Source organism: Hevea brasiliensis, chromosome 2 (assembly GCF_030052815.1).
Source record: "Hevea brasiliensis isolate MT/VB/25A 57/8 chromosome 2, ASM3005281v1, whole genome shotgun sequence".
In the NCBI taxonomy this organism is placed as follows: domain Eukaryota; kingdom Viridiplantae; phylum Streptophyta; class Magnoliopsida; order Malpighiales; family Euphorbiaceae; genus Hevea; species Hevea brasiliensis.
Window position 1 is genome coordinate 123,631,483 of NC_079494.1, and position 24,095 is coordinate 123,655,577.

At 33.9% G+C, this 24,095-nt stretch overlaps 2 protein-coding genes across 2 annotated transcripts; one reads left to right on the plus strand and one right to left on the minus strand.

Annotated features, from left to right (window-relative positions):
- The first annotated feature begins 1,883 nt into the window (after positions 1-1,883).
- Positions 1,884-4,628, plus strand: LOC110663020 (axial regulator YABBY 1). The gene is made up of 7 exons (XM_021822208.2): positions 1,884-2,311; positions 2,438-2,590; positions 2,835-2,955; positions 3,720-3,768; positions 3,929-4,004; positions 4,133-4,207; positions 4,298-4,628. Exons 1-7 carry the CDS (start codon positions 2,216-2,218, stop codon positions 4,364-4,366), a joined length of 639 nt encoding a protein of 212 aa, XP_021677900.1. The 5' UTR covers positions 1,884-2,215; the 3' UTR covers positions 4,367-4,628.
- A 12,618-nt stretch (positions 4,629-17,246) lies between these two features.
- On the minus strand, positions 17,247-19,610 carry LOC110663021 (protein GRAVITROPIC IN THE LIGHT 1). Its single transcript, XM_058142954.1, has one exon. It carries the CDS (start codon positions 19,280-19,282, stop codon positions 17,771-17,773), a length of 1,512 nt encoding a protein of 503 aa, XP_057998937.1. The 5' UTR covers positions 19,283-19,610; the 3' UTR covers positions 17,247-17,770.
- Positions 19,611-24,095: the final 4,485 nt, after the last annotated feature.

Sequence of the window (24,095 nt, forward strand, 5' to 3'; positions counted from 1 at the left end):
CTGCAACTTCATCAGCATGTCAAGCAATCTGGTTGAGACGACTTTTATCAGATCTTGGTCAAGAACAAAAAGAAGCAACCGAAATTTTTTGTGACAACAAGGCTGCAATTGCAATGTCAAAAGATCCAGTCCATCATGGAAGAATGAAGCATATCGACATTCGGGCTCACTTTATTCGTGATCTTGTAAAAGATGGAGTAATAGCCTTAAAGTATTGCAGTACAAATGAGCAAGCAGCTGATATTCTTACAAAGTCACTTTCCATAAGCAAGCATGAATACTTAAGAGCTTAGATTGGAGTCTGCAAGTTTGAATCAAGGGGGGGTGTTGAGAACTGATTCAAACTTCAGTTTTTTCTGTTCCTATTTTCCTGCTGTGTTCTATGTTTTCTTTTTTGTTATTTGAGTCATGCGCATGATGTTAAGTGATTCCTTATTTTTCTGAATTAGTTTGTTATTGTTATCTTTTTTTGCCTATTTAATAGGCAGTCTTGGTATCAAATAAAGATATAGCAGAGAGAAGTTTCTAGCAGAAAACTTGTGTGCTTATCTGTTATCTTTCAGTGTTTGAATTTTGTAAAAACACTTCTAAGTTCCCAACAAAAATGTGGATAAATGAAATTGAGGGCAATGAAAGAAGACAATTGGAGATTTTGTTGAGAATGACATTCATCTGCCAAGGAACTCTTACTAGATTAGTTACCTAATCTATGGCATTCTTGGAATCTGACTCAATGAAAATAAAAGAAGCATCAGAGAATAACTGAGGGTGGGCAACAAACAAATTTAAAGACTTAAGAATTGCTTTCAACTCAGCTACATTCGATTCCTCACCCTAGCAAGACAAGAGAAAAGACAGATGTAAGTGACTTTAGAAATTAAATATTATTTTGTGAGAATTCAATTGAATTCCACTTTTGCAAATGATTTTTCTCCAAACGAAGCCTCGATATTTTTTGTTTGATTTTCTTATAATTGTAACAATAATTTGGTGGTGAATCCCTCAAAAGGGATACGGAGAGGTATATGTGGGGGTCGGTTATTTCTGCAACTCTGCTTTCTTGCGGTGCTTAACATCACCACATACATGTACATATAGCTATGCACATAATTAATGTGAAAACTGTATGCCTTAAGTGTTTAAGTTGAAGCTACATTAGAAAAACTGTGACCTGCTCTCGGCCTTGTCCAACCATGTGCCTTTTTTCTTTATCTAAATCATTTCTTTCGGGAGGTGAATTTTTATTAGGTGGCAGTAAGGGTTTAGGACTATTTAATCATTCAGGACAGTTGAATGTTAACCAGAGCAAGAGAAGAGTCAGAACTGAGGGATAATATATACAAAGGTTTAGCAATGCACTTAGTCTTAGCAGCTTTATGAAACAGTCGCCAATGAAATCAAGGCGACTTGTGGGCTACAACACAAGACAACAGTGAAAAGACAGATGAAACCATAGCAGATTGGGCTTGGGACAGTATAGGAGCTGACAAAGAGCTACAAGTCAAAAAAAAGAGGTGTTATAGAGGATAGGTGCCCGCTACTTAGGGCTTTTATTTAATCAAAAGAAAGTTAACTAAGAAGGGTTGTGGGTTGTGGGAGAGGCATGGATGGAATTGTAGAGAACCAAGAAAAGGGTTCCACACACCCCGTCTTAACTGTGAAAACAACAGGTGAATGAGCCAAAGCCCATGCAAACGTCCCTTTCTCAGTTCCCTCCCTCTCCCCCACCTCTGCCGCCTCTGCTCTCTCTATCTCCTTCTATACGCACAAATCCATTGGGAATGCCGACCATTCATTTGCTTCCTCTATTCAACCTCAGCCGTTTATGACTTACCCCCACCCCCTCTCTCTCCATCTCTCTCTCTCTCTCTCCCCACTGTCTCCCTGTTTATGATACATCAACAAAATGTACAAATTACAAAACATGTATATATATATATATATATATAAACAATAAAATACTATAACAAGAAGCGGAGAGCGAAGGGAAACACTTTCTGCTTCTGCTCAATCTCCTACTACATTAGTGGTATTTCCCCGTTTCTCTTTCTCTTTCCTCTATCTCTGTCTCTCTTCTCCCTTTATATCCTGTAGTAACAACTCAATAATCAAGAAGATCAGATCCAAGAAGAGGATTACCCGTCTATCAAAATATCCACTGATCAGTCACTCCATCAATCAAATCAAGAATCAAAATCCCAAAAGAATCAAAAAGATGTCCTCCTCATCAGCTGCTTTTTCACCGGACCACCTCTCTCCCTCCGACCAGCTCTGTTACGTCCATTGCAACTTTTGTGACACTGTCCTCGCGGTATAATTTTCTTTCTGTCTTTTGTCGTTTATGATCTTATCCCTATTCCATATGTGCCTTTGCACTCTTATTCTTCTTCTTCGATGGCATTCATAAGGGTTCCAATTGTATTTTTTTGTGTCTTAGGTGAGCGTGCCTTGCTCTAGCTTGTTCAAGACTGTCACGGTTCGATGCGGCCACTGCACCAACCTTTTGACCGTGAACATGCGTAGCCTGCTTCTTCCTTCGGCTAACCAGCTGCACCTTGGTCATGCTTTCTTCAATCCGCAGAACATCCTGGTATATCAAGAATTTAGGGTTTCAAACAGACTATAATAATGATTGATCAATTTTTTTTTGGTGTTATAAACGAAAGGAAACAGAAGCTAACACAAACAATTGTGGGGTGAGAATAGACTTCAAAAATTAGGGTTTCCAAGCAACCAAAAAAAAAAAGGTTAAAATTCTATGAAAGGAATTCTAAATTATGTCTGTATAAAAGTAAATTCCACTTTTAATTCTCACGGTTACTGGGTGATGCCAGGAGGAGATCAGGAGCGCGGCACCACAGAATATGCTGATAAATCAACCCAATCCTAATGAGCCATTTATCCCAGTGAGAGGAGGAATGGAGGAGCTCCCTAAGCAACCCGCGGTTAACAGACGTGAGATTTTACATATATATATTTTTTATTACTTTTTTTCAACATTTTCAGGTCAATGGTCGACCTTTGTCTTGTTGAAGAAGAAGCGAAAGTTAGTCAACACCTTTGACTGTTTCTAGCCTTTGCTAGGCGCAGTATTCTCTAATAGTCGCTTAACTAGTTGAGAAAAAAGCTTCTATAGGGCGCATATAATCGACAGTGCCTGAGATTTCTTGGTTTGGGCCAAGAAGCAAGAATATTCCGGACACTTGTTTCATGCCTTACTTTCTTCTTCATGTTATTCCACATTAATATGATACTACCAGAACGCCTACTTCAGATCTGCCGGTATAGCTGATCACATTACTTTTAAGACCCCAGCTGCTCCCGCTATGCACCGTTTTCTGTTTAACACTTTCTAGTTTCTTCGTTTGTTTTTACTAAGCCCCAAATTTACGAAGATCGAAGCTCAAAAAGATCCTTTATGCTAACTTATCAAATGGGGTTCTTGAATTCCTGTCATAAATTTCATTATCAAAAATCGTAATGTTGCTTCTCTTTGATAATTTTGTCTATTTGTATGTATGTAAATGAAAGAAAGTTTTTTCCCCCGGAAATATAGATAGGGAATTTATGGATTGCTAGATAGATAGAGATGATGATGAAGTAATGATAGAGAGAGAGAGAGAGAATGAAATTAGAAATCTTTCACAAAGTCAGCGAATTGATTTTAATGTCTCTGTCCGTTTGTTCGCCTTTGTTATGTCTGCGCGTTCCATGTCCAGCTCCGGAGAAGAGACAGAGAGTCCCATCAGCCTACAACCGCTTTATCAAGTAAGCAAATCTTTAACTTAATACAAAAGATAGAAGAATTAAAGCTTGAATTAATTACATAAAATCTCTGTTTTCTTGTGTTAATTAATGAACTAAAGTGAGGAATTTGTATGTTTGTATGAAGAATATGCTTGAACTTGACATATCTACCAATCTGCAGGGACGAGATCCAACGCATCAAAGCTGGAAATCCTGATATAAGCCACAGAGAGGCCTTTAGTGCAGCTGCAAAAAATGTGAGATCCAAGAAAATTCGACTAGGGTTCCATTCAATAAATTGGGCAACTAAATTAGCTATGATATGATATAAATAAATAAATAAATAAAATAGCTTAATATATATACATTTGTCTGTTTGTTTCAGTGGGCCCACTTCCCACACATCCAATTCGGACTCATGCCTGATCAACCCGTGAAGAAAACCAATGTGCGCCAACAGGTACGTACTCACTTTTAAACCCTAAAAGCTAAATTCTTTTCAGATTGGCAATTTGGCATCCATTAACACTGGCTGTCTTGGTTTGTATAGGAAGGAGATGAAGTTCTCATGAAAGATGGGCTTTTTGCTCCTTCCAATCTGGGTGTTGCACCCTACTAATAAGCACAACTATTAGGGCTTCTTTTGCACCTCTCTTTGTCTTCTCTTCTCTTCTCTTCTCTTCTCTTCAACTGTTAATTATTAGGCGACTTGTTTTAAGCTTTCTTCCCAGGAGACTACTAAAGACCATGGGTAATTATTGGTTGGATTGTGTTAGTAATGGTGTTTCGGAGAGGATTTTTCAAGTTTCATTAACTGATATTCTCTCTTTAACTGTAAGAAAATGAAGTTCTCTAATGTGGGCACTTTGGAATTTTTAGAACATCGTTACTACTGATAATGAATCCTCCCATCTAATTATTCAGTCTCTCATTACATTTAATTATATATATTTTATGAAGAATCACGCGCCACTTAATGAAAATAGAATTACAGGTTTTGAAGCTATTGGTAAGTTAATTATAATTTCCAGAAATGGAATATGGAATGGTTAGCTAGATTTTATAGGTATAACTTCCGCAGGCTTTAAAGAAGACTGCGAAAGTTTCTTGTTGTGGGTGATTTTTCAAGTCTGAAATTTTTGTCAAGCCTGTAACTCATGCATACGCTGTAATCTTTTTCTCTTCTTTTCTTTTCTTTTACAACTCGAATCCCATTAACGTGGATTTTTTGTAAATAAAGCTTTATATTTGAAACTTTTCTATCCTGGCAACGAAAATTAAACAAGGATTCGCTCAATATATTCTCCTATTAAATCATTTATTTATCAAGTTTTGTTCACCCGAGTGTAAATTAATAAGCCTTTCCCGTTTATAAAGCTGGAAAATCCAAAAGCAGGAGCCTCATGTATTTCGCTTAACTAATCAGAAGTAATTGGCATCGATGATATATATGGTGAAGTCGCGTTTGAGATCTCATTAGTGCACCCACCCGAGACTCTGCATAAATATTTTTTGATAAGTAAATATTTTATTAATAATTTCACTAAAAGCATCAAACTAATCCATACAAGCAACTCTGACACACCCAACCTAGAAAATTTGGACCAAAGCATCCCAAGTTTGATCTAAAAATGTTTCCCACAACCTCAAAACATCAAAACTCAACGTCAGGCCGCAAAAAGTACTACAAACAAAACAAAGGGACTAAAAGCATAGACAATAAAGCAATCCCTCATAAATACGAGTCCTTTCATAAATCATGAAAAGTGAATATAATTTTTATTGATAAATTTCTCAAAATTCCGAGAGGTGGATTCACTCTAATAAATGAGGATCAATTGATTCATCTTTTTTCTTAACTTGTTATTACATATTTATATATTTGCTTAAATTGACTCCTCGTAAACTTACGTATTAAATTATCTTTTTTAATAGAAAATATATTTTATTTATAGAATATTAATTAAGCCTTATATATTGAGTAAATTATTGTGTACACCTTCACTCACAAAGCTATGGATTTTATCTTTCTATATTTAAGACTTTACTGTTTTTATATAAGTGTCACAACCCAAAATTCTGAACCGTGATCGGCGCATAATTTAAGTATTCTTAAATCATGCAAGCCTTATCAGAGTATCTTGAATGAATATATTGTCACTTACTAATCCCAAAAATAGACAAAATCCAAATAAACAAAATGCTGAATAAACATTATAAATATCCCATAGGTAAACTGCGGAGTCTCTACAGATTTCAATAAAAACTTAAACTGTTCAATAAACTAAACTAATTATTAGCCCGAGAAAATATAAATTCGGGCATACCATAAGAACAAATCAAAGTTGTCCCTCTCCAGAAAATGGACTGAATATTTGGATCAGCTGCAGAATTCTACTGATCTGAAACAGATAACAGATAGAGAAAACATGGTTTGAGCTAAATGCTCAGTGAATGATAATTATAGCACACAACGGAATAGGAACAAGCAGACGCTGGATTAATTTCACAATAAATTTTCTATTCAATAAAATTATGCTCATGCTGTCAAAATCATTAATAAAATAATTTCATAAAACATATATATAAAATAAATTAATTCAATAAAAATTTTATAGTATAGTGCACCAGGGTGATGATACCCCACATCACCAAAGGCCATATGGTAAACGCGCTACCAGATATCAGATACCTTCCTCCTCCTTCACAGACATCAATGCATATGAAACTAATGCAAACCATAAACTGCAATGATGCATAACTCGACAATGCAACCTAATACCGTGATAGTCCACACGACGGGGCCAGATAACAGAAACAGATACTGGGCACAGGTACCAATTCAAAATAGAAAATCAATTTGTACAAATCAATCAAAATCAATAAAAAATTTTAGATAGCAAATAATAACTGATAGTGCAATTCCAATAGTGTATGTCAATAGTTTCAGAGAGTCAATAAAATCAAATCAATCTCAAATCAATTCAGTAACACATCGGTAAATTTTATAGTCAAATATCAATCAATATAAATACATTAAAGGCACATTTCTAATCCTAATGGGTCTAATGCAGAGATAGTTGACAAAATCAATTATTTAATCAAAATCGAAATAAAATTCAATATTAAAATAAAACTCTAGAAAATCACATATAAAATAATTGTTAAATATTAATTTAAAATTTTATTTAATAACAAACTTAATGCTAAGAAATTTTAAAAGGGACTAAATCGGTGCCATGTACTATAATTACCACTCACCTGAAACTTCCAAGACAATAGCTATTTTCAATGGAAGAGAGACAATTTCAATTGGCTGATTGAATATTCGAATCTCCTACATACCCAAAGTATTAAAGAGAAATATCAAATAACAGTAAAATAAAATGCTTCTAATATATATATATATATATATATATATATATATATATATATAATATGTAAATTTAAAATTATTGTTTCACAGTAATTATGATTAACCCAATTCAGTACCAATAGTCAAAGAGAAGAAAAATAAATTTATAGAGTAGTTGTAACGGTTTAAGGAGAGAAAATAAAATTAAATTCACCAATTATTGAACAAAGAACGAGAATTTTTTATTTTGAAAATATAATCAAATGTGATGAATTGAGAAATAAAAATTTAAGAATTATCTGTGCACATCAGATTATTTTATATATATACATATAACAATAAATAAAAGATTATGAAAATACCTGTTAAGAGTATTTGGTAGGAAAAACAGGTGACAAACAGGTTTTGAGAGCAAAGTTTAGCAGAAGAGATGATTAGGGTATATATATATTTCAAGAGTTATATTAGGTGTAGAATAGGATAAGAGTTATTATTGAACTGGGTTGTTCAGATTGTAGATATATATTTAATTTCAAGAATAATATATATATATATATATATATCTAAAAATAAATAAGCAGACCATCCAATAAAATATATATATATATTTTATAAATATATTAAATTATTGTTAGCTAATTAAAATAAAAAAATAATAAATAATAAATATATATGGGTTTCCACATACTTCCCCTCTTAAAAAAAATTCGGTCCTCGAATTTGAATAGACAAAATTCTAACCTGAAGAATCAAATAAGTAAGGATATTTGGCTCGCATTTCAGATTCTGCCTCCCATGTGGCCTCACTACTTAAGTGATTATGCCACAAGACTTTGATCAAAGCCACTTCTTTAGACCAGAGTTTCCTAATTTGTCGATCTAAAATCTTTACTGGTTGCTCCTCATATGACATATCATCCCTAAATTGCATGGTTTGAGGTTGTAAAACATGAGATGGATCTGGTACATACTTCCTAAGTATAGAAATATGGAAAACTGGATGTACATGTGCAAAACTAGGTGGAAGGGCTAAACGGTAAGCAACTGCTCCAATTCTCTCCAAAATTTCAAATGGACCAACAAAATGAGGGCTAAGCTTCCCTTTCTTGCCAAACCTCATGATTGCTTTCATAAGGGAAACTCTCAGAAATACATGATCACCAATCATAAATTCTACATCTTTACGCTTAGGGTCAGCATAACTTCTCTGTCGACTTTGAGCAGTCAAAAGTCGATCACGAATTAGTCGAACCTTCTCTGAAGTTAATTGTATCAACTCTGGTCTAGTAAGCCTTCTTTCTCCAACTTCATCCCAACAAACCGGTAACCTACACTTTCGACCATATAATGCCTCATATGGAGCCATCTCTATACTTGCCTGATAACTGTTATTATAAGCAAACTCCACTAAAGGCAAATGATGATCCCAACAGCCACCAAAATCCATAACGCATGCACGAAGCATGTCCTCTAATGTCTGTATGGTCCTTTCTGACTGTCCATCCATCTGAGGGTGAAAAGCAGTACTAAAGTCTACTCGTGTTCTTAAAGCTTCTTGGAATTTCTTCCAAAATCGAGAAGTAAACTGAGTACCACGATCAGAGACAATGAAAACTGGAACTCCATGAAGACTAACAATCTTGTTTATATACAACTGTGTAAGTTTAGCAAAGTCATATGTAGTCTTCACCGGAAGAAAATGAGCAGATTTTGTCAATCCATCCATTATCACCCAGATTGCATTGTAACCACGTCGTGTACTAGGTAAACCCACAACAAAGTCCATGGCAATATGCTCCCACTTCCACTCAGGGATAGGCAACGGCTAAAGTAACCCAGATGGTCTCTGATGTTCTGCCTTAACCTGCTGACAAGTCAAACATTTAGCAACAAAGTCTGCAATATCCCTCTTCATGCCACCCCACCAATAATGCTCCCTTAAATCACGATACATCTTAGTTGAACCTGGGTGTACTGTGTAAGCAGAATGGTGTGCCTCCTCCATTTTTTTTTTCTTCTCAACTCATCAACATTGGGGACACAAAGTCTAGTGCCATAACGAAGAACTCCATCATCATTTAACATGAACCCTTGAGCTTGGCTTTGATGAATACTATCTATAATCACACATAGCTGAGAGTCCCTCTTTTGAGTAGCCTTAATTCTATCAATCAAGATAGGACTAACTCGAAAATGTGCTAAGAATGATCTAGCTATGATTTCAAACTCTACTCCCTTATCTAGCAACCCATGTAATTCACCAATCAGAGGCCTCATCTTGGTAGATATATGGGCTAAACTACCAAAAGACTTCCTGCTTAGAGCATCAGCCACTACATTAGCTTTTCCAGAATGATACTGTATAGTGCAGTCATAATCCTTCAGCAATTCTACCCATCTCCTTTGCCTAAGATTAAGATCACGTTGGTCAAATATGTATTTGAGACTTTTGTGGTCAGTGAAGATTTCACAAGTCTCACCATACAGATAGTGCTTCCAGATTTTCAAAGCAAAAATTACTGCAGCCATTTCCAAATCATGAGTTGGATAATTCTGTTTGTGCCTTTTCAACTGACAAGAAGCATATGTAATAACCCGTCCATGTTGCATCAAAACACATCCTAAACCAATCCTAGAAGCATCACAATATACTACATAACCCTCGGATCCAGATGGAAGGGCTAACACTGGTGCTGTAGTTAAACGAATCTTAAGCTCCTGAAAACTTTTCTCACAAGCCTCAGACCACTGAAATTTCACATTCTTCTGTATCAACTTAGTTAAAAGTGCTGCAATACGAGAGAAGTCTTGAACAAACTGTCTATAATACCCTGCTAAACCCAAGAAACTACAAATCTCTGACACAGTAGTGGGTCTAGGCCAATGTAGCACTGCCTCAACTTTCTTCTTATCAATGCACACACCATCCTTAGATACTGTATGGCCTAGGAAAGCCACACTATCTAACCAAAACTCACATTTTGAGAACTTGGCATATAGCTTGTGTTCTCGTAAGGTCTGAAGGACAATTCTCAAATGTTGTTCATGCTCCTCCTTACTCTTTGAGTACACTAGAATGTCATCGATGAACACTATAACAAATTGATCTAAGAAAGGCTTGAAAACTCTGTTCATGAGATCCATAAAAGCGGCCGGAGCATTGGTAAGACCAAAAGACATTACAAGAAATTCATAGTGTCCATACCTAGTCCTAAAGGCCGTCTTGAGTATGTCTTCTTTCTTGACCCTCAATTGATGATACCCAGATCGAAGATCAATCTTGGAAAAATACTTTGCACCTTGAAGTTGGTCAAACAGGTCATCTATGCGTGGAAGAGGATACTTATTACGCACAGTTACCTTATTCAATTGCCTATAATCAATGCACATTCTCAAAGACCCATCCTTCTTCCATACAAATAACACAGGAGCACCCCATGGAGAAACACTAGAGCGAATAAACCCTTTATCTAATAGGTCCTGTAGTTGCTCCTTCAACTCCTTAAGTTCTGCGGGTGCCATACGATAAGGTGGCATAGATATGGGCTCAGTTCCAGGAACTAAGTCTATACCAAACTCTACCTCTCGCTCCAGGGGTAAACCTGATAAATCTTCTGGAAACACATCAGGAAACTCCTTAACCACTGCAACATTCTCCAAACCTGCACCTTCTACCTGAACATCTCTAACATAAGCTAGATACCCTTTACACCTCTTTCGCAATAATCGTCTAGCACTCACTACAGAGATAAGATTACTAGAGGCTATACTGCGATCTCCCTGAAATTGAAATTCTGCCTCCCCAGGAATTTTAAAGAGTACAACTTTATTATGACAATCCAATGAAACGTGATAAGTGGTTAACCAATCCATGCCTAAAATCACATCAAACTCAAACATATCCAAAGAAACAAGATCTGCAGCTAATTCCCTATCTCCAATGTGAACTATACATCCCCTATACACCATATAAGTGTCTATTGCATCCCCCATAGGTGTTGATACAGATAAAGGATACTCTAACAAAGTAGGTGGTGTACTAAATCTCATGGAAAAGTATGGAGAAACAAAGGAATGACTGGAACCAGGATCAAACAGTACTCTAGCATCAAATGAGCAAATAGGAAGTGTACCTGTCACTACTGCATTAGATGCTTAAGCATCCTGCTGAGTCAAAGCAACAACTCTAGCTTGACCTCTACCACCAGATGTCTGTCCCTGAGTTTGATCAAATCCTCTACCACCAGAACCTCTACCACCCTGTCCACGACCACCAAAACCCTGGCTTCTACCACTATACTATGAAATTGGTTGAACCTGAGAGGGAGCAGAATGTGTTGCTTGACCAGCACCCTGAGTTGTCTCACTAGTAGGACAGTCCTGTCTACGGTGTCCCAGCTGTCCACAACCAAAGTATGCTCCAGTGACCCAATGACAAGTGCCCTTATGTGGCTTACCACAATGCTGACAAAGAGTGGTAATAGGCTCAGTGCTAATCTGGTTATACCAAGCATTCCCTGCATGTGTCCTCTGCTCACGTCCCTGACCAACTCCAGATTGATGTGCCCTATTACCAACTGTAGACTGAGAATCCTGCTTATTATCCTGATAAGAACCCTGATGACTTTGTCCTCTATTAAATTGATTACCTTGACTATCTTTCTTAAACCGCTTGCGCTGCTCACTAGCCCAATGTTCATCATCATACATCTCCATCTGTCTAGCCCGATCAACCACCTCCTCATATTTAGGTAGTCGTAAAGGAGCTACACGATCAATTAGCCTGTCTCGTAAGCCCCTTTCAAACCTGCGAGCCTTCTTCTCCTCATTTGGAATCAAGTGTTTACCAAAACGGGATAATTTGGTAAACTTCATCTCATACTCTATAACTGTCATTTTACCATGCTTCAAGGTTTCAAACTCCAAAGCCTTAGCCTCTTGAACACTAGGAGGGAGAAATCGCTCCAAGAAGAGAGAGTGAAACTTAGGCCAGAGGATAGAACCTTCAAGTCGCCCATTCTTCTTAGAGATATACCACTCACGAGCAACTCCCTTAAGCTGATTTCCTACCAACATCACCATCCTAGCACTACTGCAACCCATAGTGTCATAACACCTCTCCATGTCATCTAGAAAATCTAAGAGATCAGTTAATGCATCCTCTCCAGTGAACTCCTTTGGTTTTAGCTTGAGAAAATCTGTAGAGTCAAGGAATCGAGCCCTATCCTGAGCTGGTGCTGAAATAGAGCTAACTACTGGTTGCTATGGTTGAGTTGTAAGGTACTCAGCTATAGTATTAACAGCACGATTTACTGCATGCAATCCCACTACTAGATCTGCCACAGTAACTTGACCAGCCCTAGGTGCTTGAGCCACAGTAGCTAATTGGAATGGTTGTGCCCCAGTCTTAGCCATAGGCGTCTGTTCAGATGTCTGATTAATAGTTTGAGGTGGTACCTCCCCTGTTGGATCAAGGTTTGCACCATTAAGACCCTTGGCCCTAGTTCTCCTCTTACGTCTAACAGACCCAGGCACCTATTCATTTTAATAAACAAACATTAAATTTCAAAATATGAGCCAAATTAAGACAGGTGAAAAGGTATGAAGGACGCAGACATCTAAAGCAATGATAAACTGAAAAGACATTAAGGATCCTATGCTCCGCAAGTTTACTAGACCTCAACCGAGCTCTGATACCAACTTTGTCACGACCCAAAATTCTGAACCATGACCGGCGCATAATTTAAGTATTCTTAAATCATGCAAACCTTATTAGAGTATCTTGAATGAATATATTGTCACTTACTAATCCCAAAAATAGACAAAATCCAAATAAACAAAAATGCTGAATAAACATCATAAATATCCCATAGATAAACTGCGGAGTCTCTACAGATTTCAATAAAAACTTAAACTGTTCAATAAACTAAACTAATTATTAGCTCGAGAAAATATGAATTCGGGCATACCATGAGAACAAATCAAAGTTGTCCCTCTCCAGAAAATGGACTGAATATTTGGATCAGCTGCAGAATTCTACTGATCTGAAACAGATAACAAACAGAGAAAACGTGGTTTGAGCTAGATGCTCAGTGAATGATAATTATAGCACACAACGGAATAGGAACAGGCAGACGCTTGATTAATTTCACAATAAATTTTCTATTCAATAAAATTATGCTCATGCTGTCAAAATCATTAATAAAATAATTTCATAAAACATATATATAAAATAAATTAATTCAATAAAAATTTTATGGTATAGTACACCAGGGTGATGATACCCCACATCACCAAAGGCCAGATGGTAAACGCGTTACCAGATATCAGATACGTTCCTCCTCCTTCACAGATATCAATGCATATGAAACTAATGCAAACCATAAACTGCAATGATGCATGACTCGACAATGCAACCTAATACCGTGATAGTCCACACGGCGAGGTCAGATAACAGAAACAGATACTGGGCACAGGTACCAATTCAAAATAGAAAATCAATTTGTACAAATCAATCAAAATCAATAAAAAATTTCAGATAGCAAATAATAACTGATAGTGCAATTCTAATAGTGTATTTCAATAGTTTCAGAGAGTCAATAAAATCAAATCAATCTCAAATCAATTCAATAACACATCGGTAAATTTTATAGTCAAATATCAATCAATATAAATACATTAAAGGCCTGTTCCCTAAATCCTAATGGATCTAATGCAGAGATAGTTGACAAAATCAATTATTTAATCAAAATCGAAATAAAATTCAATATTAAAATAAAACTCTAGAAAATCACATATAAAATAATTATTAAAATATTAATTTAAAATTTTATTTAATAACAAACTTAATGCTAAGAAATTTTAAAAGGGACTAAATCGGTGCCATGTACTATAATTACCACTCACTTGGAACTTCCAAGACAATAGTTATTTTCAATGGAAGAGAGACAATTTCAATTGGCTGATTGAATATTCGAATCTCCTACACACCCAAAGTATTAAAGAGAAATATCAAATAACAGTAAAATAAAATGATTTTTAATATATATATATATATAATATGTAAATTTAAAATTATTTTTTCACAGTAATTATGATTAACCCAATTCAGTACCAATAGTCAAAAAGAAGAAAAATAAATTTATAGAGTAGTTGTAACGGTTTTAGGAGAGAAAATAAAATCAAATTCACCAATTATTGAACAAAGAACGAAAATTTTTTATTTTGAAAACATAATCAAAGGTGATGAATTGAGAAATAAAAATTTAAGAATTATCTGCGCACATCAGATTATTTTATATATATACGTATAACAATAAATAAAATATTATGAAAATACCTGTTGAGAGTATTTGGTAGGAAAAGGAGGTGACAAACAGGTTTTGAGAGCAAAGTTTAGCAGAAGAGATGATTAGGGTATATATATATTTCAAGAGTTCTATTAGATGTAGAATGGGATAAGAGTTATTATTGAACTGGGTTATTCAGATTGCAGATATATATTTAATTTCAAGAATAATATATATATCTAAAAATAAATAAGCAGACCATCCAATAAAATATATATATATATTTTTTATAAATATATTAAATTATTGCTAGCTAATTAAAATAAAATAATAATAAATAATAAATATATATGGATTTCCACAATAAGTATTAACAATACTATTTTTTTAGTACATCAAATGTATTATATAATTTACTTATTTATTTGACCCCGAAAAAACCTTTTTTCCCAGATCTGCCACTGCAAATCCCTAACTTGGTACCTAGATGATAGAAAATATATAATGGCAAGATGGTTAGGGGTGTGTATAATTTTTAGGATTTCAAATCCAACTAAAAAGTCATACAGAACAATTTTATTTTATTATTTTTATTATATTTTAATTTTTCATTAAAAACTAAATCAAAATTATATTGAAACTGTATCACCATATTGAAACTGAAGCAAGAATCAATTTTATACAAATTTTTATGATTTTTTAATATATTATACACTTTCAATATAATTTAATACATTTATATTCAATTAAAATTAATATATATATTATTTCTCTATTTTTTCTTAATAATTTTAATTATAAATATAATAAATTATATATTTGTTAATTGTAAGTGTATTAAATCATAAAAAATAAGTGTATTAGTATAATATATTATATAATATACTTAATCCTTAATTATATATGTATTTTATAGTAAAAATTATATAATTAAAAAATAATTAAAAATATATTATACAATTATCATGTATTAGTAATTAATTTTAAAATTTAAATATTAATTAAAGTAAAATTTTTCATTATACTAATTATATAAAATTTGTTACAAAATAGGAATCAGATTGATCCGAATTGCAATCAAAGTACTAGAAACCAAATCGAAATTAAAACATAAAAAAATTAAATTAAAATTATATAAAAAATTCAGTTTAATTTTAATTCTTAAATAAAGTGAATCAAAACTGAAATCGCAAACCCAAGTTCAGAGTCCGCATAATTTTTTAACTGGGCCAATCTCATTAGCCCATCAAATAGTGAAGTTGGACCGCCTGCTCTCACTTCTAAATCCGCCACAACAAGGACGGAATATTTGTATTGTTAGTTACAAATGAAAAATCAAATTAATTTTTAATTTTGATAATTTAATTATCAATTTATTTAGTAGTTTTTAACTTTTTTACTTTTTAATTGTATGTATGTATAATTAATAATTTTTTTTTATCAATAAATAGACTATTCATTCATAGCAATAGAGCAACACTTACCCTTAGGCCTATCACTTCCTACAACTCTAATGCTCTGTTTGGATGAGATGAGAAAAAGGTAATTAATGAAAGGATAAGGGAGGGTAAGGGAAGGGAAGAGGAAGAGGAAGGGGAAGGGTAAGGGGAAGGGTGAAGAGGATTATAATAAAAAAAATCTCATATTTGGAAAAAGATGAATTAATGGAAAGATAAGGAGAGGTAATGTATATTTTCATGTTTGAAAATAGGTGAAAGAAAGATAAATAATTGTTAGAAGTATAAAAATACTCATTTTTATTAGATAATTTATTAAATGGTAAACTCATTATGATAAATCTTAAATTTACAAATAATAATGGTCCACTATAAATAAATCATAAAATTAATAAATCAAAATAATAATGCACAAATCTAATAAAGATTGAATAAAAAATAGATTATTTAAAAAAAATGATGATGGAAGCATAATAATTAAAGCAAATTATTGAAATAATAAATAAAAAAATGATAATTGAAGTACAATAATTGTAGCAAACTATTTAAAAATAAATGATTGAAAACAGAGAAACCATGTATGGCCACTTGAGATAAAAGACATTTATTTGTAGTGGTATGCTAGGTTTATTTTTAATGGGTATAATTAAATTTTTAATAAAAAATTAAAGATACAGTAGAAAAATAAAAAATAAAATAATTTTCAGCTCTCACCTCCTCCTGCTTACACCCCAATTTGGAGTGTAAAAAAAACTGGGATTTGAGGAGTAAGGGAGGGTAAGCCTTACCTTACTTACCTTTATCCTTTACTAACTCACCTCGTCCCAAACAGGGGTATAATAGTTACTTATCCCTCATTAACTTTATTTAACCTTTCCTCACCCCACCCAAACAGAGCGTAAATGATTAAGAATTAAAATAAATATTTTTATTTTAATAAATCTATTTCTAATTTATTTAATAAATTTTATTCAAGTATATTTTTATTTTTATTTAATTTAAATTATTTTAATATAAAAATGTTACAAAAACGTTGAATGCTGTTCCATGCAAAATAACAGAACAAGTTTATGAGAACTATATATATATTCCACTTTTACTTTTTAAAAGTAAAGCAAATTAAACACATCTGCCTGCAAATTATTTCAGATATAGACACATCTTCTTTTTTTTTTAATTATCATTGAAAAAGTAAGACTAACATTTGCTGGCAAAAATGTATTCAGTCGAATTCAGGATAGATGATACAGAACTGCTGGAGCTAATTGCTGTCAAGATAGACACAGTCTCTGCCAGAAGCAGGAACATAAGGTCATGCAACCATTGATATGGAAAGACAATGTTACTCAAACCATTGGTTTAATACCTGTAACACAACCTTGCATAAATAGAGAATCATTATAGCACAACTTTCTATTATTCCAGGTTGAATTTTTATGTATCCAAAAGAACCTAATGTGGATACAGAGTTTCCAGAGTTTGGTAATGTATTTTTTTGTCAGAATTGAGCTTGCAAGCAAAATCTCTCAGGAAGAAAAGCAAAACGTAAAAAACTTTACAGCAATTTTTACATAACACCTGGCAGAAAGAAAAGAAAAAGTAAATTTCACAACCAAGATGGAAGCATAACTACACATCACAAAGTAACCATAAGCTGCATAACGCAGTTGCTCCCAGTGCTCACCGCAACAATGCAGCAAAGAAAGATCTGGCTTCTCCAAGTGTTTTTATATCTCATATTCATCTATCAGCATATATAACTGAGGCACCCTTATAAACACCGAAGCAAATCCTTCATATTCCTGTGTTACTGTCATTTACCCACAATGATTGTGGTGCAGAGAGTCAAACCAAAACCAAGATAAATTATTTTGCTTAGGCGGCGTGACTCCTAATTTCCTACATGATTCAACCATGAACAACTATTCTGTACATTTCAAACCACATAAATAGACCTGGGACTGAATAATTGTTCTCCCAATCTTAAATCCTGGAACTACTGTGTACCCCACCTTCATCCGGCTTTTAGCTGGCAAGGTGCATCTTCTAGTTACATCTTCCATATATACCACTGAAAAATCAACCCCTCTTTCCACCTGGAAAATCTCAACAACAGGATCAAATGAAAACGCCAGCTTATGAAGCGTCCACACTGCACTAGCCATGTTAACAAATGACTCATAGAATATACTAAGTGATCTCCATGAATTCAAAACAACTTCATTTTGATCCAAATTGCTGAAAATCGATGATTCCATTGTTGTATGAACAAGCTCTTGATACTTCTTTTCACAAAATCTTGAAAATTCACAGTTATGATTCCTATGTAGCAACTCCACAGGACTGCTAGACACATGCTCAAGCAACTGCTTCAACGAACTGTGGGTCTTATCAGAATCAGAAATATGCCCATTAGAAAGGATTTCAGTATCACCCTCATCCAAACCAAAACTCTTTAAGTCAAAACCTCGAAACATACCCAAACAAAAATATGAGAGAAAAGCGTAGCGATTATGCCCTGTTTTTGCATATTCAATATCAGCATGAACTGAATTCGCAGCCAAATCTAAGTCCCATCCAGCTTTTCTCATTAAATCTATCAAAATCTTCGTGAATTTATGTGTAGCTCTACAAGCATCATTTATCAAAGAATCGAGAACCCTAACAGACAACAAAACATCACAAGAAGAAGGCAAATTCAAATTACCAGATAATCTCTTTGCTAACTTGGAATTAGACTTTTGTATGTCGCCCAATTTCTTCCTTAAAGCCGAAAATTCGTTATCCTTTCGATCAATCTCTGCTTGTAAATGGTCCGAAACAATCCCCAGAACTCTCAGCTTGCTTTGATTTTCCTGTACTTGAGCTTCCAAGCAAGACCCAATAGGCAAAGCTGCCCCGAAGTCGGGATTCCTACACAAATCCACATAGAACTGCTTGAAATCAGACATACTCTGAAGATGCGCAACCAGAGCTTCATCCGCCGCCTTTATACTGTCTTCATTGAAAGGCACGTGGGCAATCTGTAGCTGCAGATACGAAGCTTCAAATGAAGAAACTGTCGCAAATATAGAAGAAATCAAAGTATGAGCGGACTGAGCGTTTAAAGGCGTGGTATGGGTGTGGTCCGTGGAATTATTTATCCTCGATTGGTGTGATAATTGTTGAGGTATCCTCGAAGGAGTTGGAGAGCTCACTGAATTCTGATAGAGGGGTTGATCGGGCTTGAGGATAATAACTTTCTGATCGGGAATGAAATCTTCAGCGGAGTCGAGGAGGGAAAGACCGTCGACGTCGGAGGGGTCATCGGCGGCGGTGTCATCGGCGAAGAATTCGAAAGTTTTGGTCTTGAAAGCGAGGGCAAACTTCTGGAACATTTCAGAGATGGGTGGGGCTTTGGGCGTAGTTGAGGTGGCATCCATAACTTGTGTCATGAAAAATTGAGGGAATTTGCTATCCTTTGTTGTTTTGGGTGGTTAAGAATGGGATTGAATTCCAACTTTTGATCAGAGAGTAAAAGGAAAGGAAAGAAAGGGAAAGGAATGAAAAGAAAGAAATGTTGAGGTGAAGTGTTACTTTTTCTTCTGGGTTGTGCTTTGGATGTCTTGGAAGGAAGGTACTTCCCTGTGCGTGGGTTTCGCCTTCCGGCGCTGCTGCTGCTGCTGCGCTTCTTTCTTTTCTTGTTATTTTATTTTTTTATTTTTAACTCCTCGTTCCGCTGAGCTGACTTTAACAATATGCTCAACGGTAATAATAAGGGAAATGGCTATTGGACACAGTCTTTTGTTACTCTATACATATATCAAGTGACTCAGCAGAAAACGCGTCAAAGTTATAACAAAACAGGCACTAGAAACAAATTGTGCTAAGACTTTTTCTTTTTTTTTTTCTTTCTTTAGATGAGACTCTGAAAATAATTTAATTATCACGTATGTAAAATCTCAACTCTTCTGTAAAAAACATATTGGAGCTAGCTGTTCTCCCAAAAAAAAAAAAAAAAAACAACATTTTGGGGCTAGCTAATTCTGTGCAGGCTGAAAGAGAATGCACATTGCAAAAGAAGTGATTAAGAATTTATTCTGATAATAAATTTATAATTTTAAAATTTTATGCTAATATAATTTTAAATTAGAGTTATCATCCTAATTATAATATATTTTTTTAACTTCAATCTTAAGGCTTATTTGATATTACTATTGAAATTATTATTAATAAAATTATTTTTTTAAATATATTAATTAGAGGGTATTAAAAAATAATTTAAAATTATATTTAATAAATTTTAATTATAAAAATATTAAAATAATAAAATAATTTATTTTAATAGTATATAAAATGATACTTTTATTAAAAAAAAAGTTTTAGTCTCTCAAACTCAATACCAAATAGATATTTATTTAATAATATTAATTATTCTTATAGCTGTTATTGTTAGTGGTTAATTATTTATATAGTGTTTTAAAATAGAAATTTTTGATAAAAATATATGTTAAATTAACTATTAAATGTAAAAATAATTATATTATCTTATTGACGCTGGTTCCCTCAATCTCTAAAAATTAAGAGGGGTAAATTTTTATGAATTAACCACTCAACCTCTAAATATTAATATAAATAATATGACTTGCTCGATAATAATTTTTAAAATAACATTTAGTATTTTGAATAGAGTTAAAACACTAATTTTCTTATTTATAATATTTGATAGCATAATATTTATACTAGTATTTAGAGGTTGAGAGAGTAATTTATGAAAAACTACCTCTCTTAACTTTTAGAGGTTGAGAGAGAATTTTAACTAAAATCAACAACATTATATCACTATTTTTATATTTATTAAGTAATCTAATAGCTATTTTTTACCGATCACTTATATTTTAATAGCTATATAAATAATTAATCAGTAACAATTAATATCTAATAATTAACATTTAGTAAAACAACTAATAACTATTAAATAATTAATAGTTATTAGGGTAGTTAATATTACTAAATAAAGTCTATGTCACTAAACTAAATAATATAAATAAAGAGTAATTTTTTTACTCTATTCAAAATACTAAATATTATCTTAAAAACTGTTAATGAATAGGCTTGAACTCTATAATAATCGGTTGCAAATTTATGGACTTTTATTTTTATACTCATTCATGAATATGGAGTTTAATATTATAAAGAAATTCTAGGTATATTAATAATGCTAAAAGTCTTATTTTATATTTAAGTTGGATGAGGAATCTGCTTAAAATTAGCTTATGTTATATAAAAAATAAAAAATAAAAGTGCAAAAACTCGTATTTACTAGTTGCCTTTAATTTCAAATTTTATGGTTGGCTATTTATTATGATAACGATAAAAGCAAGGCAATTAGAGTATTTAAATATGCAATTCCAAGTAAATTGCTGTGCCAAAATTCATGAATGACCGTTAAAAAACAGTGATTTGTCTTGACTTAATTGTAATTAATACAGCAAAGCAATATAAACGCCAAGAATCAATCGAAGTTGTTGGGTGACAAAAAGTTATAAGGAGAAGAGAAATAGACTCTTCACCTGCATAACCTTTTATGTTTTATGGGCTTAAATTTGTCTTTTGTATAGTAACATTGTGATTGCGACATTGAGATAAAAGTGCCAACTTAAGCAAATACAGCCCAAAAATGATTAAATAATAATAATATCATCTTAAATAATAGCATTATTAATGTGGTAGTTTTACTATGTTGACCACTTAAATCATTATTAGGAATCCAGAGCCCTAAATTAAAGTGGAGGGTGGAGTTTGGTGCTACTTCTTTTTCACTAATTAAATACTTGTAGAGCTTTGGTAGCTCCGCAATTTAATTCTTCTTTCCTACTAATATTCGTTATATCTTCATCATAATAATAATACAATAATACTGTGTGCATCAGGTTGATGAGATTAGGCAGCAAAAACAAGAGGGAAAAGTTAAGTTTCCACTTTTTTTATTAAAAAAAAAATCAAATAATAAAATCCATCTACCTAATCAATTAATGGGTATTGTATACGTCTCCTGTTATTGTGTTATTTGCATCATTAAATTGAATTTCTCTTTCCTTTGGGTCTAGAAAAAGACAAAGTATGATAATTTCTTAACAAACATCATCACATCTCTCTTACCCACTAATTTTTTTCGCCTAATTAGAGAAATGCTTCTAATGGGGGGATCCTGACATGTATATCCTGTTGGCATTGCAATGGTATTTTTCTAATGGATCCAATCATGACTATAGTACTGTTGTATTCAGCTAACAGCCAACTCTGCCTCAAAGTAGCTTTTAAATGCCTTCAGGAACAGTGTAATGTTTGTTTAACTACTCTATCGTGCTACCTTTATGCACTTTTAAATCATGAGGGATGCTTTTAGCCGACAGATTTTAGTGGTAAGCAAGCCTTCACAAGCTCAGATACTGGGCCTCTATACCATCCAGACAAGAAGTCATGCTAATGTATGGATAAATTTCAACACTAATTGGCAATTATAAGTCATATGCAATTGAGTTTTCTAATACTTTTACAGATAAATTGGCAATGCATTTGTTTCAAGTAGCTTATGAAATGGAGTTTGAATAAAACCATGCGTGCTATGCAAAAGTGTCAAGAGGGTAGGTTTGAGTCATTGCAAATACCAACCAAGAAAACCCTTTAGAGGCAGGCTGGATTCCTTAAGATTGTAAGTTGACTCTGGGACACAAAGCCCACTTCAGGATTTTGGTTTGGTGAATTTCGGGGGCATGATTTTGTTTTGCCTAAGTCAAACACATACTATGCGTCTTCATTAGCATTTTTTAGTTTTTTTCCCCCTTTGCTACTATTAAGAAATTTAGAACATGGGTTTATCACTTTTGTTTAATTGGGTTGCCAATTAGGCTTCATATTCTAAATTCAAAGCTGAAGTTAATTATTTTGTATTTGGTCTTGCTGGGCTTTTTTGTTCGGTCGGACATAGAGCTTAGCTCGACCACCTGAGAACAAAAGTAATGGGCCCTAGCGATAAAGCCCAGTAAAAGGTTGATTAGATAAGTTCAGCAATGAAATAGAAGCCGAGCATTGGACTTTAAGCACCGGCGCGACTATGAGTGTGGTGTTACAAATTTCTGATTCATATAAGAAATCCTATCTTGGGGAAATAATAGCATGTCTTTCAACGATTGATGAATTGGTTTCTATGATTTTGTTCGGTATGAAGTCAGAACAGTAGAAGAATCGTGCCAACACTAAGAAAAATGAGAATGATTCGTGTTTTGATCTAACAAACCTTTCTCTCGAAGGCGCTTTCCGTTGCTGAGGAGGAGGAGGAGGAGGAGGAGAAAATGTTAGCAAGAATGAGATTGAGGAAGCAGAAACCATCCAATCTTGTCGAGAGAGAAAATAATAGCATAAGTTGCATAACAGTCGAGCGGGACGGTGGTTATCGGGTACAGGAAGGTGAGGAGCATTGAAGGAAGATGACACTGATGACTCATCCGTTACTTTTGCTCCTGAGCTTGTTATTATGTTTTGTCTTTAGCTATCTCTGTCACTTTCTTATTAATTCTTAACGTTTTGTAGGTGCAGCACCTGGCTATCCGTACAAGCATTTTTTTGATACAACGGAAAAAGTAATTGGTACGAGCACGAAAACGAAAAGCCATGAATCTTGATATATAATACACCTTCTTATGTTATCTTTGATACAACAATTTTCAGTTCTACATTTTGCACAACTTGTATTCTTTTTTTTAACTTGTATTTTGGGGCGATTGTCATCTAAAGCATGCCTTATCAATTTCCATGCAAAAATTATATCCCTTCGCACACTTTTTGCTGTGATTGATAGAATAAATGCTCGCCTATCTTCACCTTCCACTAATCTTTAAAAAAATTATTCGATAGATACACATAGAGGCGTATACTTAGAAAGTTAATTGGGGAAACTGAGTTCACAAACGCATTAGTCAATCAAGGTAATAAAGGAGGATACATACATATGAGTGAATCCTGAGCGTCTGAGGCCTAATGGGGGTGAGGGGAATGGGTGCGTGGATGTGAGCTGCCCAGCACTGCGCTCGGAACTGTCCTATACACAGCTGCTGTGTTCTGATACTGTTTGCTAATTCGTACGGTTCTGCAACTCCCTTGTCTGTAAATGTGTTCTTTTCATTAATTTTCTTGCTCCCACTAAATAGCAAAACCAAGCTCTTGGGATATTCTTCCTTGTAAAATTTATCATTCTCAATCAGCCAG

Excerpts from the sequence above, each read along its gene's own strand:
- LOC110663020 (XM_021822208.2), top strand. The coding sequence starts at position 2,216 with ATGTCCTCCTCATCAGCTGCTTTTTCACCGGACCACCTCTCTCCCTCC. Across the intron at positions 2,956-3,719 it reads GCAACCCGCGGTTAACAGAC|CTCCGGAGAAGAGACAGAGA; the intron begins GTGAGATTTTAC and ends TTCCATGTCCAG. Across the intron at positions 3,769-3,928 it reads GCCTACAACCGCTTTATCAA|GGACGAGATCCAACGCATCA; the intron begins GTAAGCAAATCT and ends ACCAATCTGCAG.
- LOC110663021 (XM_058142954.1), bottom strand. The coding sequence starts at position 19,282 with ATGACACAAGTTATGGATGCCACCTCAACTACGCCCAAAGCCCCACCC.